The following is a 17,619-nucleotide window of genomic DNA, read 5'->3' on the forward strand; positions in this document are numbered from 1 at the left end:
TTAAACTGTTAATATCTCTATAATTTAGTCTCATTCAGCTTTCTGCTTTTGTAATATCAATTTTTTTTTGATTATAACAACGTGAAGTTACACCTTGTTCCCTTAATTATTGTCATTTCAGTTAAAGTTGGTCAGTTCGGTTTCCCTTAGTATTGTACGTCTGATGTCTTTTCCAGAGTTTTCCCCCCAATTGTACGGCTGTCATTTTCTCTTGGTGACAGGGAGAGAAAGTCTAACAGAATACAAAGTTATATTTTGTCAAATAATCAAATAAGGTTATAAACAGAGTTAGAAGTCAAAAACATTTAAGATGACTTATCTTCATTTTTAGTTGCATTAATGCAAACTGTTGACTTGAAAGCAATCACATTATTAAGTAAGCAAATGTGGTCATTTAATGTAAAAAAAAAAAAAAAAAAAAAAAAACTTAATTTATTGTGTGTCACCAATTGAAGCATTTTTTTAAAAGTGATCCAACAATTCTTTTTTTGAGTGTAAGCTACAGATCTATTAATATGGCATTTTAATGTTTGATGTTGTCTAATATGACCTATGATACATACTTTTGAGTACATTAATCTACACAGTGTCATATTTTATAAATTTGCAATAGTTTCCTTAACAAAAGTACAAAAACTGCTCGACTGTAGTCATGGCTGTACTGACTGACAGAGGGGGTTTACATTCTACAATTAAGAACTTTTTCCACCAGTTTGACTCACTATATTTAAATCTGACTGTAGGCCAGAAAAATAAATAAGTGTTAGATTCAGCATTTCTCCTGTGTGGGTCAGGCTTTGGAACTGCATTTAGACTGGGAAATAAAATGGTAAAGTTTTCAGGTAAAGTTGAGTTGAGTTGAGTAAGGTGTGTTTAGTTTATGAACAGGTCTTGATTTACATGAAAATCTAAATTATTCTGCTTAATAAAATGTGTTGTCATCTTGTACACTTAGTGTCCTTACTTTTTCAGTAAAGAAACAAAATATGATGGGATCTAATTTCACATATTGTGATTTCAATATTTACAACAGTGATGCAGTTAATGAATGAAATTCTTAATAGATGTAATAGATGTCTATATGATTAAGGACATGGTTGACATATGTGACTAATGTTCAACAGAAGCAGGACAGTGTGTTTGTGATATCATGCAGATCCTGTTACTGCAGTGTACAATGAAAGGAGCAGCTCCAATTCTGAATTAACTGGATATCGAGGTTGTTCTGCCTTCAGGTGATGGAAACAGAAACCAAAGAGAGCATGTTGGAGAGGGAATATCACATACTGCATTTAAGAGATAGCTGGATTATTTGAGATGTGGTTATTTGAGGTAGTTATCCATAATCAGTGTGTTACCTACAGTAGATGGTGGTCAATCATCCAGTTTGGAGAAGCAGCAGGAGAACTGGAGTAGGAAGCTCAGCAATGTACCTGCTGTGGACAGGGTCAGCAGCAAAATGTGTTTTAGACACATCACTATCAGTTTAAGTGTACATTACATTTAGAATATTTTTTTTTACTACATTTACCTTGCTGTCCTTCAGCAGAAACAGTAATTTTGTTTGTCTACCACTGCCTTGATCTGATTCTTTGTGTTATTGTGTGACTTTGGTGGATGATTGCAAAAGTCAATCATACAAGTACAAAGAGACACAAAAAACAACAGATACATAAAACTATGACCAGGAAATAAAAATTGACTACGAGCAGATAGAAAAACTACCATGGAAGGGGTAAAAAGACAACGAAGTGGCACAATATGATAACAAGTACCAGAAAGTACCACAAAGGGACATGAAACCACCAAGAAGACAAAAAACTCTCACAAGGAGACCGAAATGACTATAAAGAGGGACATACTGAGTACAATGAGACACAAAGATACCAACATGACATCAAAGTACTGAAAAGAGACATAAAACTAGCAAAAGGAGACAAAAACAACTATGAGACACAAAACTACCACAAAGAGACACAAAACTATGACAATGACAAAAAAGTACAACAGAGACATAAAACCTACCACAAGAGACACAAACAACTGCAAACAGAGACAAAACTATTACAAAGACAGACAAGCAAGTACAAACACACAAAATGATGACAATGACACAGAAATACCACAAGCAGATACAAAATGACTACAAAGCAACCCAATATGACCACAGTAACAGACACAAAACTACCACATGGAGAAATTAAAGTACCACAAGGAAACACAAAACCACCACAAAGAGACAAAAATGCGACAATGACACAAAAGTACAACAAAGAAAAGTAAAACTACCACGAGGAGGCAAAAATGACCACAAGGAGACGAAATCATAATGGGGGACAAAACAAAGACAGACAAAATGACAACAGTGACATAAAATTACCTCAAGGAGACACAAGTCGACGACAAAGACAAAATGTGTCTCCTTAAATCTGAGTGCGCTCCTCTACAGGAGGGGTGGGGGAGCTTTTATATGTCAGTAGTCAGCGGCCGATTAGAAGTCCATGTGTACACTTAAACTGTTATTGATTTTTTTAGGTGTCTAAAATACTAATATATAATTTATCATTTTAATTTATAATTTTGCTTTTGACCCTGTCCACAGCAGTACATTGCTTAACTTCTTCTTCTACTGGGCTGAATCCCACTTTAAAAAACTCAAACTATCCCTTTAATACAGCTACTGTCAGCATCATACTGAGGCTGGTTCAAGTTCAAAGTCTTTGCTGAAGATGTGAGCATGTTAGTGTTTGCTAATCTACTTATGGACCAGAGAGAAACATTTTTCAAAAATGGATCAAATGTTGTAACCATCTGTAACATATGGATTTATAGGTCAGAAAGTTCTCCACAGGAAATATTTTGCGATGACTGTATCATCTGCTCCAGATCTGAGTGAACCAATCATGATTCATCAGAGAGGAATTTCACGTGACACAGAAACATCCATATGTTGTGTTTGTGCCAACATTACACCCCCCTTTAGCACTTTAGCATCCAGGATTAAGAAAAAGTGGATCTCTGAAGTCACTGTACCTGTTACTAATAACCCACTCAGATGCACTTATGGCTGCTGAATGGGAGAAAGGACAGACAGGACACCTACTTAATGCTAATCTGTGTGTAAGCTCATCTCCACTCTATTGTTGGGATCAGGACTCTGGGTTCCTGCAGGGGATCTGGGGGGGATTCGAGGTTCAGGTGACAGTTGTCTGAGGTTTTGTTTGGCAGGGCGTGCCTTTCTCTTCAAGTGTGAGATGGTGCGCAGGAGACCTAATTTCTGAACAAAAGGTGGTAGCCCCTGGCAGAAGTGGGGGGATGTGACTTAAAAACAGCACTTCAGTGGAGCAGAATTCATAATGTGGCCTTTTTTAGGTGCTCTTGCGTAAAAAAGGCTGAAACAATGAAGCACGTAGCCTATTAACACGTTGGTTATGTAATGTCTTCAGGGTAGGTTGATCTAAGGTATTGCAGATATTTAGGGTTATTGTAGTTTTCTACAGGCCTGTTAGTTGTATTTTAAGGGTTGCACCAACAAAGATTAATTTTTATCTAAGATTAGTTTTAATCAGAGTTCAGCAAGACTAGGTTTGAATTGAGTAAATCCAAATTTAGAATTAATCAGAGCTCTGTTGCACAACTAAAAATAATCTCTGCATTTAGTAAATCCAAGTTTAGAGATTTAAACCAAAATTAAAATGTTTAATCTGTATATGTAGATGCTATACATGAATAAAAAATAAATTCAAATGTTGTCAGAACCTAGCAAGTTTAAAATTGGGTGGGGTGGGAGTTTAGTTTTCTCTGTATTCCTTAACAAAAAATAACATTATTACTAGTTAGCTAAAAAGGTAATAAAAAAGTTAAATTATTTGCTAGTTAGCTAAAAAAAAAAAATGAGTAAAAAGTTATTGTTTACTAGCTAGCTAAAAAATATATATATATATAATTGTTGCTAGCTAACTAAGAGTTAACAAAACCACACATCATTTTGCTAGATAGCTAAAAAGTTGGCAAAATATTCCCTTGTTTGCTAGCCAGTGACAAAGTTAACAAAACATTTCATTGTTTGCCAGCTAGCAGAAAACATCAGTTAGCCTAGTTAGCCTACAGCTCAACAGCAAATCTTTAATGTAATGTAAGTTAAGACTTAAAGATAAAATGAGGTTTAAAGAGAGGTTTAAATTTAATCATTCTTAATTTTAAGCTATTGCCAAAGCTTGATGCAATATAATTTAAAGTTAAACCATGATTTAATAGGGTATAACTTTTTAAAAAATAATCCTTGTTGATGCCACCAAGCCTGTCTATTTGTGTAAAATTAATCTGTCTCCAACCAACTTAAGAAAAGTCTTCAAATAACTTTATTTAAAGTAACAATGCATATAAAGTAATAATCAGTGTAAAAGAATAATAAAAGCTATATAGCTACACTGATCTTGAGAAGATTTCCTTATCATCTCTTTCAACAATAATCCATCTCTAGAGACATGTTTTACAAAAGCGATGTCAGTTGAGGTCATTGCTTTAATGACAGGTTAAATTTATAGCCCTTTAACTACATGATACAGTGTTCCACCAGGCTGACGATGCTCCACATAGGTTCATCTATTGTTCCATGTGTGTCAGATGATCCAAGCAGCTTGTGTTGCTCTCTTACCTTTCCCTTTCTTCTCACTGGGCTTCCTGTGAACTCATTTTAGCTGGAAAGGAGGCCAGTATAAATCTGAAGTCATGAAGGGGAAAGTAGACACACAGCAGACATACTGAGGAGGGGCGACACGGTGGCCATCAAGGTAAGAAACAACTCTCTGAAAGTTTTGACTGAAAGGGAAATCTTATAGCATGCAGTACTGTGTTTTTTATTGGTAATAGGATGAACTGATTAGATTTCTTTTATCTACCAGCTCTAACTCTAATTGGATTTTGATACAGCACACTGTCATCCCTAAAAAGTCAGTACTGCTGCTTAATATTCTCACTAAATTTTAGTCTCTATTCTTTTCTTAAATGTCTCATCTTACTGCAAGGCTTTCAGCTAAAAACAAACCTAAGGAATAATTTTGATACCGCTGACGCATCAGGCTGTCCTCCAGGATGGGTTACTGTGACACATTCAGAGCAATGAACAGATAAGCCCAATATCACAGAATATATTGCACCCAGTGATGCTACAGGAAGCTGATTTAGAGAAAAATGTGCAAATGAAGAACTTGTCTATACCTTTGACATCAGACACTCCAAATTGTTGAGACTGACATCATGTTTAAATCACTTGTAGGACTCAGATATAATTAAACTGCTACTGATTAACATCATATGTATTCTTCCTGCAGATGTTCTGTGTGAGGACTTAATTTCTGATTTATATGACAGTGTTCACATGAACCTTCACAGAACCTTTTTTTTTTTTTTTTACAGATTTTAAAAGCTGTTTTCTGAGGCATGATGTCTCTAATTGATTTTTTCTACATTTCTGCAGTAATGGAAAGTAACAATCCATGTAGATTTTTTTGTTGTGAGTTGCAGAGTTTTGGAGATATTGGCAGTCTCCAGATTGATAAACAAAACTACAAGTAAGGAAAAAACATGTATTTTTGATTTTGTGAGTGAACTTTCCTTTTAATCATCTCACGTCCCCTTAGATCTATCTTGTGACCCTTTGGATTGGCTACTAAACTAGCTAATTGTATATAAATTAGTTAAAACTAGCCCCACCTTGAGCAGTTTCAACAGATAAAGGGGTGGTTACACATTGATGCATCAGTTTTAATGAATAATTATGCCATAAATCAGGCATAGGAGGAATCTTACCACTGAACAAGAACTTTTACTTCTGGTAATATATAAGGACATTATGTTGATAATACAGGTGGAGTATTAGTTTGAGTATGTCTTCCACCACTGCACTCTGGGATGATCAGTCATGGAGTTGGTGTTCTTGTCCATTCCATTGTGTTTCTCAGCTCTATAACATGATCCAGTAGAGAGGAGATCATGTCCCCCTCCGATGTCTGTCATCTGTTTGTCTCTTCGCAGTTTGAAGACAATGTGGCTGGCCCTTCTTACGTATCAGCTTGCCACACTCCTCCTCGCCCAAGGTCAAAATGCCTGCATCGGACACTCCACATTCAGAAGTCCAGGTCAGTGAGGCTATCAGAGCTCATTCTCTCATCCTTTTCATCCACCTGCTGCTCTGATGTCCCCTCCTTCCCCTCCTACCCCCACCCGTCTTCCTTTCAGTGCCCTCTCTCTCTCTCTCTCTCTCTACAACTCAGTGAGCGTCATCACATTGGCAGCCTGGCTACATGAGGAGCGTGTCTTTTGTGTTACACTTTCAGAGATGACAGAGTTTGGAGCTTGTTGTTGACTGATGGAGTTACACATTACATTGTAGAGTAAAAGAAGCTGAATTAAGATATTAATTTCCTGCAGGTGCATTCCTTTAAGCAAAAAATGTTTGGAAATGGAATTAATATCCTCTACTGCATGCTGGTATAGCTGATCATTGTCTTGGTGTTTTGCATTGATAATGAATAGCTGATGTTATCAGGCTAAGGTGAACACAGCTGCAAGATGGGATAACTTTGATATCATGACACATTCATCTAAAAAAATTAAACTGATCAATAAAATTAACCGAAATTCAATACTAACCATCATAGTATTTATTATTGTATTATATTATTGTGAGACACACAGCTTTCAAACATCATGTCTTCTTCGAACTATAAAAAAAACATCCCAGGAGAGTTTTAATTCTCAAATTATGCATGCTGGGAAGTCTACTAATATGCTACAGCTTCACTTTGAAAATAAATGTTGGGTGCGTGTGTGTGTGTGTGTGTGTGTGTGTGCATACATGATCAATGAATCTAGCTTGTCCGCAGATAATCTTGTATACCACTGGACCGATCAGCCTCATATTTTTTTGTCCACATCCATGACTGTACGCTGAAGGACCTCTGTGAATCTCAGTTCTTAAGAAAACCTTGAAAAACCCTTTTGGGGCTCCACACTGGCGACAGCTGTGGCCATAGGCACTACATTTACAGGTCATCAGATTCTTGTGAATGTGATATTTCAAGAATGCCTATAGGGAATCTCTTCAAATTTGGGACAAATGTTCACTTGGACTCAAAGATGAAGATTTTTGTGGTCAAAGGTCAAGATTACTTTGACCTCACTAAACACATTTTTGTCCATAACTCAAGAATTCATATACTAATTAGTTACATTTTGCTAAAAATATATAGTTTTATTAAATTCCTTCAAAGTTACAGGTCAATATGGTGGTAAATTCCATATTAAATTCCTTTAAAGTCTTCACTACATATATTATATGAGTCTGGACAGACATGGATGTAAAGTGTGACTTGGCTGGTTGGTGGAGACATACAGCTGTGAGGCAGTAATTTTTTGACTTCTCTGTTTTATTTGACTATTGACAGCTGACTTCTCACTTTTCTGTACTGGCCACGAGGGATTGCAAGTGATCAACAACTGCTTCAGTTTGAAATCTTGTTTCAGCTTGGGACAACATATGTGGGGTTCATGTTATTGTTGCCGTAACTTTAGAAATTTCTGCCGGTTTCATCTGGCAATTATGGTGCCATTGCAGTAGGTGTTTCACTATCTGTTGCCTGGCAGGCATCTCCACCCTACTGAGTGACATCCTCTAGTTTTAGAAGAAATTGACCTCATGTCATTGGAAAATACACACACTGTGTGTAAAAATGGGTGGAGGGCCCTTTTAAAAGGTCAGGTCTATCCATCAGTGACAGTGACTCATGTTCCAAACTCCTAAAGGTTGATTCTGGTCTCATTCTCACTCTCTTCAGCTCAATCAGACATCGAGGTGGTCTGTGGTTCTCAGTCTGTGGACCTCCGGATTCTCCTGTGTCCCATCCACTTCAATGGATACAACGAGTCACTGCTGTCCCTCAACTCACAGCACTCCAACCAGCAATGTAAAGGGACCCCTGACTGGACGGCAGACCCGCCTGTTGTCAGATTCAACTTCTCCATCACAGAGGAAGGGATCTCTGCCTGCTCCAGCCAGCTGACGGTAGGTTACTGGAGCTTCCAGCACATGACGCTCACTCACACAGAAAACAGACTCCTACTCAACAAACTGGACCTGTTTTTCCTCACAGGTCACTGAGGAGGCAGGAACCGGAGTGTTTGCAGACTTCTCAAACATCCAGTTCATCACCATCTCAGGCAGGGTCTGCTCTGAGGATCCCGGCTCAGGAGCCATTACCTACCACCAAGAGGTGATGTACCGGTTCTCCTGCCGCTACCCACTGCAGTACCTGGTCAACAATACTCAGATGAGCGTGTAAGTGCCATTTGCAGTTTAAAAATGCACACTTAAAGGGATAGTTCAGATTATTAAACGTGAGGGTTGTATTACCTACAGTAGATGGTAGGCCAGTTTGGAGAAGCAGCAGGAGTACTGACCGGAAAGCACTGTTATATGAGCTAAATAGCACTCTCTGCAAAGCAACCAGACTCCTTTGACAAAAACAATAATTTTATCTCACAGAACATGGGAGTTGCTAGTCTCCACTGCAGTTTGATTGTGCTGTCGTGTGACTTTGATGTCTTAAAGGGTTAATTTGAATTCACCAAAGTAACACAATACAGATCAGACCAGCAATCTTGTGCAAAGTAAAAGTAGAAGTACTCTGCAAAGTAAAATTACTGTTTTAGCCAAATGAATCTGTCTGTTATATCCACACTACTAGGTTTTGGTTTTAAAAAACATACGATTTGCTACGTTTCCATCCACTGTCCACACTACTGGAAATGCTGTAGGCCCCATTTCAGTTTTAAAATTGAAACTGGGTTGCATTTCAGTCTGGGTGGGCAGAAACAGAGACCTGTGGAAACAATGATGCAGACAACAGGACGCACTTCCTGATTGGTCAGTCACTACGTATCATTCCCTGATTCATCATACCATGAGCTTACAGACACTGTGAGGCTGGCTGTCACTTGATCGCTTCACTTTTACACACTTTTATTTAATTTTAATGCTCATTAAAAGCTCATGTTTAGTTCGTAATTTATCTTCATCTGCCTTTTAATCTGAGCCTGTGTTAATCCACACTGGACGTTGCCGTCAGCTAAGTCAACAGCCACGGCCGCCAGTGAGCATTATATCTAATGTTACTGTTGCTGGTATTTTACCAAGAAAAGAGATGTTCATCCATTCTGTGGTGAAGGTGAACAACGGACTGACAACCTATCTACAGTTCAGCATCACTCTTGGACTTGCTGGGTCTGATTCCAGCAGTTCTGAGACACTGACCGCTGCAGTGTGGATACCACGACACAGCTAATGGAGCTAACAACTTACAAAGTTAAGGCGGAGATGTACTTGCTTTTAACTACACGTTCACATACGCATCCCTACGCATCCCTACGCTTCATGGCTGCCTCGCGTACCCTGCGTCCATTTGGAGCAATGGTTGTGCACGTCCTCAGAAATTAACGCTACGCATACGCAAAAGCATGGTTAAACAGCAAGTATATCACCGGCCTTAGCATGCACATTGCATTACCTGAGCGATGAGGGAAGACCCTGGAAAACTGCTGATGTGTCTAAATCATCTCCTTTGTGTGTGTGTGTGTGAGTGTGTGTAGACTTGTTTTGATCCACCAGTGTTTGAAAGTTTACTACTGTATGTTAGCCACTAGCTTTGGTTAGCTTCTTGTTAGTGTGTGTTCTGCCACTGTCTTTAGACACAAACAGACATTGTAAATGCAATGATGCTAAAGAGAGACAAAGAACACAATGTAATTGATAATGTTTCAATAAAAATAGCTTTATGTGAAGAGCAGTCACGTTTCCCTGTCTCATTATTTTCTTTCCATATCCTGGTGTGACTGCTTCCTGTTTACACTGGCATGCGCAAGCCCAGTGTACATGAATGGTCATGTGATATGCACTTTCAGTCATGATTTATTCCTGAAACAGTGCTAAAACAGCGATGCGGATATAGATCTTTTTCATTTTAAAATGTCGTTTTAAACCTAAAATCATAATAGCATGGATGAAACTTCCTACACTCTGGTTCTCCTGCTGCTTCCCCAAACATCCAGACCAACATTTACTTTAGGTAATACAATCAAATGAAATGGACAGCATCATACATGCATACATGGGAAATGCACTCAGTTCTGGATAGTAAGGGTTAAGTCACATTTCTGATTTGTTATATTAAAACTTGCTTGCATGAACAGAAGTTGACTGCAGATGAATGAACCTCAGCTCAGCTTGACTATATGTATATGTGTATGTACAGTATCGTGTTATTATTGTCATGTACTGCCCTCCTCACACCACCACGTATATGAATACACAGCATACTTTTTGCATACAGACATACAAAGACACATTTTCATATCAAGAACTCCACACTTTACTCTGAAGATCACAATAGCTGTTATCTCTTGATATCAATGTTTACTTCTTTCCACCTTTTCTACCTTTCATTTGAAAATGAAGAGTAGAGTAGTAGTAAGAAAAAGTCTTATCAAATTTGGTTGTGCGAGAGGTGTCTGTTACATCACTGTGTCTAGTTACAGTTACGGTGCTTGAATCTCACCTGGTGCGTTGTTCCCTTGTGTATCAGGTGAAAGATGACCTGTTTGTTGACGACCTGGGTTTTTCCAGTTACAACTTCCAGCTGCTGACAGAACATTTTCTTGTCCAACAGGTCCGGGGTCAGCCTAGTTGTGAACGACAATAATGGGAGTTTCATCAGTACACTCAGCATGCGACTCTACTCGGTAAGACTGACAAGAACACGCCAATCTTGGATACAGTGAAGGATATATTACACTGGCATAACAGGACTGTTTGTCTGAGGCTTCCCCATCACTGCAAGAGGGAAATGGCATGAGAGAAATTTCGGGATTCTCAGAAAACTCTGTCTAAACATCCCTCGAATGAAGCAGTCCTCAAAGCTATTAAGTAGGAGTTCCATGTTGTGTACCATGGACACATTCAAAGTGTTCAAAAGACTCATCAGACCCTTGGATTATACTCCAAAGTGGACGTGTACTTGGACAGCTGTGGACACTACAGACATGTAATAGTTGTGTTAATGCTGGTTTCTGGACTCTGCTTGGAGGACGCATTCCAAACATGCACAGACATTTTCTATAGCTTTTTGTTGTGCAGTGGCCCTAAACTGGTTTTATGTTTTCCATGTCTGTTGAGTGCACAAGGGTCTGCTTATGCCCATGAGCTGGAAATTTCATCAGGGTGAACATGTAGGCTCTGTGTCAACATTCATGTTCAACCAATTTTGTTATGTGTCACTAGGCTGATCATCTAGACGTTCTTCTCTACATGTGTGTATTGGGTCCTCCAGACAGACCTCATAGATTAGTATAGATATGGTATAGCATTTTTCGGGATTCAATTTCGCCATTCATTACAGCACTGGGAAGGGGTAGGAAGAAAAAAATCCATGGGGGTGGGCAAGAGTGGGAATCATAATAACGATAGGTAAATTTTTCATATATAAAAAAGTATGTATTGTTCCTTGTGGGCTGTGGATTGATGGGAACAGGATGGAACGGGAATCATTCTTCCTGGACTGTGACGGGGTGGGAGCACGTTTATGGGAGTGGGACAGGACAGGAGTGAAAATCCACTCTTATGTCACTCTCTATTGTGGACATGTCTGTTTGGAATTATAATCCAGCCTTAAATCTAACCTTGGTCACAGCAAATTGGACATGCATGGATGTCTGCACAGAGCCTACAGGTGCATCTTCTACTGGAGGATGCAGGAAACATAATCCAGACTTGTGGAGTCAACAGAAAGCTGCTTTGATTTCAATTACAGGAAAAAAAGACTCTTGCAAAAGAAAGAGTGACACAAAACAAAGGAACTGATTTTACATATCAGCAGTATTTAGGACCAAACTGGGACAATTTTCCCTTTCAGATGTCTTCCAAGTACGACACATGTATTTAAATAAATGAAACCATTTACAATGACAAGTTGTAAAGCTGCAGGCTTACCACAAGATACCACTAAATCCTACACATCGTTAAGGGACACTTTTTGAACTGGCTAATGATGAAAATTATATTTTTACAAACACTAATTCTATGGCTATGTCTCATGTAGCCCAGACAACAATTTTAGCGGTATGACCCGTCCTGTGGCCCTCCCCTTGTATGGAGGGATTTAAATTGATGCTGGAACTTAAAGCCCTCTGTCACAATGACTGACATGTGTCAATCTAAACATCCTTTCCTCTCTTCTCTTTGGGCCTGAAGGACAACAGCTACTCCTCCATGTTGCAGATCCCTCCAGGAGGCCTGGAGCTAAAGACCAGGATCTTTGTAGAAGTGAAGGCATCCAACCTCACTAACAGGTACCTCTGACTTCACACAGGATTTAGCAGCTAAAATATACTGACTGCATGATTTTTATTCTTAAATAAAGAATATACTGATATTTCAATCCCAAATATCAGACAAAAATTATTGACATTCTTTCTTGTGCATGTTAACCCAGGGATACCCACTTGGCATGACCTTAAGGTGTACTTTTTCCAAAACTCTATTTGTACCAGTATGTACAGCAAAGATTCTTAAGCCCCAGTCAATATAATTTCACCCGAAAAATGAAAAAATAGTAACTGGCCAAAAACCAAATCTTCTCCATGCAGATTCAATGTGCTCTTGGACCGGTGTTACGCCACAGCCTCGCCTTTTCCCGTCAACACCACATTCCATGATCTCTTTGTTGGGTGAGTTATCAGTTTACAGAAATGAAAAATTAAGCAACATGAGTTTTATCAACTGAAATTTCCCAGTTTACAAAAGTACAATACAATAGGTTAACTATAAATCTTCTCAGTGGATGCTCCAGAGATGAAGACTCTGAGTCAGACTTTAATTTTGATGATTCAAGACTCTACTTGACAAAATCATAAAAGACTTCCAATTTGATTTTGACACCAGTGACTTGTGACTTCGCTTAGACTTGAGCCTTTTGACTTAAAAATACTTGATATCCTTTCCTAAGCCCAAATATTTAAAAGTCAGTGATATCTGAAAAGTTTGAATCCATTAATCAATACATTTCCCTTCATTTCCTGAATCAGCTAACGTTAACACAACTCATTCTCAGCAGCAATTCCCAGCATCCAGTCAACCTGCAGGAGAGAACCATGAAGAACTAACGTACTGAGCTCAAGTTGGAAAAATGATAGCAAAGATAATTTTGTCCATGTACAAAAACTACAAGTGGATCAAGACAAAATGAACTGCAGCATTCAAAATGTGCAGGTCAAAATTTACAGTCGTGGAAAATTCCAACTTTCTTCAACATTTGAAGTTCCACAAAGAACGATAAGTCAAGGCTAATATTAACATAGTTAGCAAGCTTAGGGTGAAGTGAAGTAACTTTTTTAAGTCAATGATTGTTGAAACCCACTGTTATATTATGGCTTTTTTAGGACTCAAAACTTGGGACTTGACTGTCTTCACATAGGATTTGGGAGCAAAGGCTTGAGTTTTAGGCCTACTTACGACTTGCAAAGCAATGACTTGGTCACACCTGTGGTTATTAGTCTCTAGTGGTAAAAAGACCTCTGTCCCAGGCCTATTCTAAATCTAAAGGTGTTTGACTGAAACTTGGGACAAAACTCTGAAGAACAGGACCAAAAAAATCACTGTCTGTCCTCTTCAAGGTGTAACCGTGATGGCCAGACAGTGATGGGAATCAACGGTGAGAAGCAGGAAGCCCGCTTCTCCTTTGAGGCTTTCCGCTTTGTCCATGGCATGGAAACAACTCTCTCCACCTACTATGTTCACTGTGCCACCAGGCTCTGTGTGAACTCCTACTGCCCCACCATACATCAGGTCAGATTCTGCCTCCAGCTGCAACACGTATCATAGATGCAAACTTTTCACCAGAAGTCCAATGCCACGAGACGTTTGCATTGGATGTAAAGTGTGCAGTGCAGATTTGTCCAATATGGACATAACTGCTTGGGATACTGGGATGCACAAATGATATCATGCTGTGAATCTAGTTTCAATGTACAGTACTTCTATTTGCATGGAAATCAGAAGTGTTTATTTTGACTGTTATCACAATTTTTCTGTCTAGCATATTTTATTTTTTCAGTAAAACTGTCCTAATCAAACTGACAATCACCTGCAGAACTGCACCACTGGCAACTCCAGAAGGCGCCGCAGCACTAACGATGACCAGGGCACCACAGTGAGCGACATGGCCACCGTCACCTCTGGTCCAATCACTATCCGCCACGACACCGGTGAGCATGTGAATGGTCTTTAATGACTCAAAATTCAGATATACTCAAGGGACAAAGACTGAGTAATACATGTGCTGAATACATGAACTGATGGTTACTTTTGTTCTCTTTCAGGGCATCTGATGGCACCTGGAGGTATGCATACACTGCTAACATGAGTTCAACATCATTTGGTTACTGACTTGTGACAGAAATAGTTGAGTAATAAATTAACTAGAAGGGCACTCAGTGTGTGGACCTCTGTCAAGGATGAATAGTCCAGCCTTCTATGACAGTGTTTCCCAACCCTGGTCCTCAAGGCACACTGTCCTGCATGTTTTAGATGTTTCTCTGCTCCAACACACCTGATTCAAATGATCAGGTTGTTTTCAGGCTTCTGCAGAGGCTTGATGACGAGCTGATCATTTGAATCAGGTGTGTTAGAGCAGGGAAACATCTAAAACATGCAGGGCAGTGTGCCTTGAGGACCAGGGTTGGGAAACACTGTTCTATGATATGCAAATCTTCCTTGTCCCAAGCTACATCCTTCACCTATTTTCATAAAAGTTTGGCAAGTAGTTTTTCCATTATCTTGCTGACAGACAAACTAACAAGCTGGACCAAAAACAAAACCCCAGAAAGGTAAAAAGAAGGGTTGAAGTTCAAACCCTGGCTCCTCTCACCTTGGCAAAGCTGGGCAATCACTGTTTTGGTTCACTCACTGCTCTCATAGTATCATTTTTGGCCCCAGCAGGCAGCTGAAACCAACAAACCAGCCAACAAAATTAGATACTAGCTGGTGAACATTCACTGCTGTGTAAAGACATCAGTATGCTTCAGCCAAAGAGTTTGTCTATTGGTAGAACAGAGTCTGAAACCCCCTCACTACACACCTTTCCAATGTTGGAAATGCCATTCAACATTTTTTGCATTTTTCTGAAACTAACGCTCCAGCAAGCACTCCCCCTTCACACAGTGTTTGAAGCATACTGAAGCCTTTTGAAGGAGCCGGTTGAGGCAGTTCATCTGATCAGAATATCTACCCTGTGGAAGTTGGAGAACATACAGTACCTGGGGAAAGATAAGGCCTGATTTATCTGCCAACCAAAACCTGACAAGATGACAAAAATGAACAGACACCAGGATCTTAAGTTATCATGAGTCAACATGACAGACACCTTTCCTGTGTTCGTGTGTATGCTCAGGGAAACCAAATAAATAAATAAATGCTGTACAGAAATACATTTCCATCATGCTCATCACTATATGAAGTGTACATTGCTCTGTATGGTCTAATCCTTTGTGTCTCCTTCCCTCCCAGGTCCTCAGCGGACTCACGTGGACAGCAGCGTGCTGGCTGTTTCAGTCGTAGCCGGCGTCGTCGGGGTCATCTGCCTCTCTCTGGTGGCTTTCATTGGTTATCACATGTACAACTCTAATATCACTTTTGGAAAGACAATTTTGTCCTGATTTTGCCCTGTTTCTTTCACTCATACAGTATGGCTTACAATACATGAAGGATTGTGATAAATAAGTGTCAGTTGGTATGCACTGCATGGTTGTGTTATTATACTGTGTACAATAGGGGCTCCTAAAATAAGCTTAAAAGAGGGAGGATACCAAAGTTGTTTCTTCTATTCTGTTAGTTGCTTTTATTTTGCTTGGAAGAAGATTAAAAGTAAACCGGACGTATGAAAGAGTCTCATATTTACTGTTGGGTTTCACTGATATCACTTTAATCCTCTCCTGCCAACAAGCCAGACAGAAAGTTCAGCACTGTACACGCACTTATATCTACCATATACATTACAGCCTTGCACACGGCTTCTGGTTTTTGTATTCATTTTATAAGAGGAAGTAACTGAGTACAAATACCTTGTTATTGTACTAAAATAGATTTTTTAGGTATCTGTACTTTACTTACTTTATTTCTCTGACAACCTTTTACTTTTACTCCCTACATTTCAATACAAACATCTGTACTTTCTGCTCATTACATTTTCAAAACATATTTTTATACTCTGATATTGGGGAATGGAACTGAGGGCATTGATTATTTATTCCTTACTAAAACGGGGTGATAGGCACTGTAGCTCACATTAAGTTTTTATATTCTTACTTTATATATTTTTGATCTACTTTTATATCCATTAAAGGGCCAACAGTTTTTGTATTTCTACTGCTGCTGAAGGTGTTTGGTAAAAAATATAAAAGCTTATTATTTATGGTGAATTTTTATGGTGTTTGTTACAGTCCTTGTAAAACTGATGTGGAAAGCTACAACACTGTACTTTTATATTGGTATTTTTAATAAAATTGTATTATTTTGTCTGCGTGTTTCATACTTTTGATGACTGGTCATGGGAGGTGGTCGCCCACCCTACATACTGTTGGACACAGTATGATGTCAGGCCTCATTCTGTGACAGGGCTGCAGGCAGGAGCCAAACTTGCATTTGCTCAGTGATGGAAAGTAACTAAATTTACTTAAGTGTAACTTTGAGGTACTTTTAGTTTTACAGTATACTTACAACCTACATTTCAAATGGAAAAACTGCACTCCACTACAATAATCTGAAAGCCTTTCCGATTAAGAGCCTATATTAAAAAACACAATATTAAGCAATGCAATAAAGTAAATACAAAAATAGATTAAACCGCTTGTTCCCAACTTTTTCAAAAAAGGCACAAAAAAAGAGCCTTAGAGCCTGTTGTGACATTTCAGAGGTCTATGCACCATTTCCAGTTCCAATGACATATGAAGTGGACAGTACACTTGTACAGTTATAATTAGACTTTCTGTCCACCTTCTTATGCTTGTATTTTAAATGTAATTAAGTAACCAAACTAGAATTACTGCATCACGGTCATATGCGTCCACCAACCAGAAGAGCTGTCCTTTACATGCATATCTGTCCAGATGCATAATATAGTGAAGACTTCAATAAAAAAGTAGAAATTAATTAAAAGTATTGTGTGTATTTTTTGGCAAAATCAAAATTCTCACTATATTGACATGTGAGATTCCAGTGAATAATTTCCAATGAGGAACATGCTGTCTTCAGTTACAGACTATTTTTACAGAGGAGGACTGAGGACTGATACATGATGATGTCACAGTGAAGTTGACCTTTTGGATATAAAATGTAATCACTTCATCACTAAATATACTATATGGATTTTGACCTTTGACCTTTAACCACCTAAATCTAATCAGTTTATCAGGTTAATCATCAGTTTAATTTGTAGAAATTCCCAAGGCGCTCTTGAGATACTGCATTCAGCCCGGTCAGAGGTCAGGTACATCTAAAGAACAGCGGCACCT

General features: G+C 38.8%; 1 protein-coding gene across 1 annotated transcript; it reads left to right on the forward strand.

Annotated features, from left to right (window-relative positions):
• The first annotated feature begins 4,518 nt into the window (after positions 1-4,518).
• On the forward strand, positions 4,519-16,217 carry LOC146318655 (zona pellucida-like domain-containing protein 1). Its single transcript, XM_084730263.1, has 11 exons — positions 4,519-4,793; positions 6,037-6,140; positions 7,839-8,065; positions 8,154-8,338; positions 10,725-10,797; positions 12,305-12,402; positions 12,700-12,780; positions 13,726-13,897; positions 14,202-14,316; positions 14,431-14,451; positions 15,617-16,217. Exons 2-11 carry the CDS (start codon positions 6,047-6,049, stop codon positions 15,763-15,765), a joined length of 1,215 nt encoding a protein of 404 aa, XP_084586389.1. The 5' UTR covers positions 4,519-4,793; positions 6,037-6,046; the 3' UTR covers positions 15,766-16,217.
• The last annotated feature ends 1,402 nt before the right edge of the window (positions 16,218-17,619 follow it).

The sequence above is a fragment of the Lutjanus erythropterus genome, chromosome 11 (assembly GCF_056507025.1).
Source record: "Lutjanus erythropterus isolate fLutEry1 chromosome 11, fLutEry1.hap2, whole genome shotgun sequence".
Taxonomy (NCBI): Eukaryota; Metazoa; Chordata; class Actinopteri; order Lutjaniformes; family Lutjanidae; genus Lutjanus; species Lutjanus erythropterus.

What these genes read in the sequence shown, in the direction of transcription:
- LOC146318655 (XM_084730263.1), top strand. Translation starts at nt 6,047, where the DNA reads ATGTGGCTGGCCCTTCTTACGTATCAGCTTGCCACACTCCTCCTCGCC. An exon ending in CACTATCCGCCACGACACCG is followed by an intron (nt 14,317 to 14,430) that starts GTGAGCATGTGA and finishes GTTCTCTTTCAG; the next exon opens with GGCATCTGATGGCACCTGGA. An exon ending in GCATCTGATGGCACCTGGAG is followed by an intron (nt 14,452 to 15,616) that starts GTATGCATACAC and finishes CTTCCCTCCCAG; the next exon opens with GTCCTCAGCGGACTCACGTG.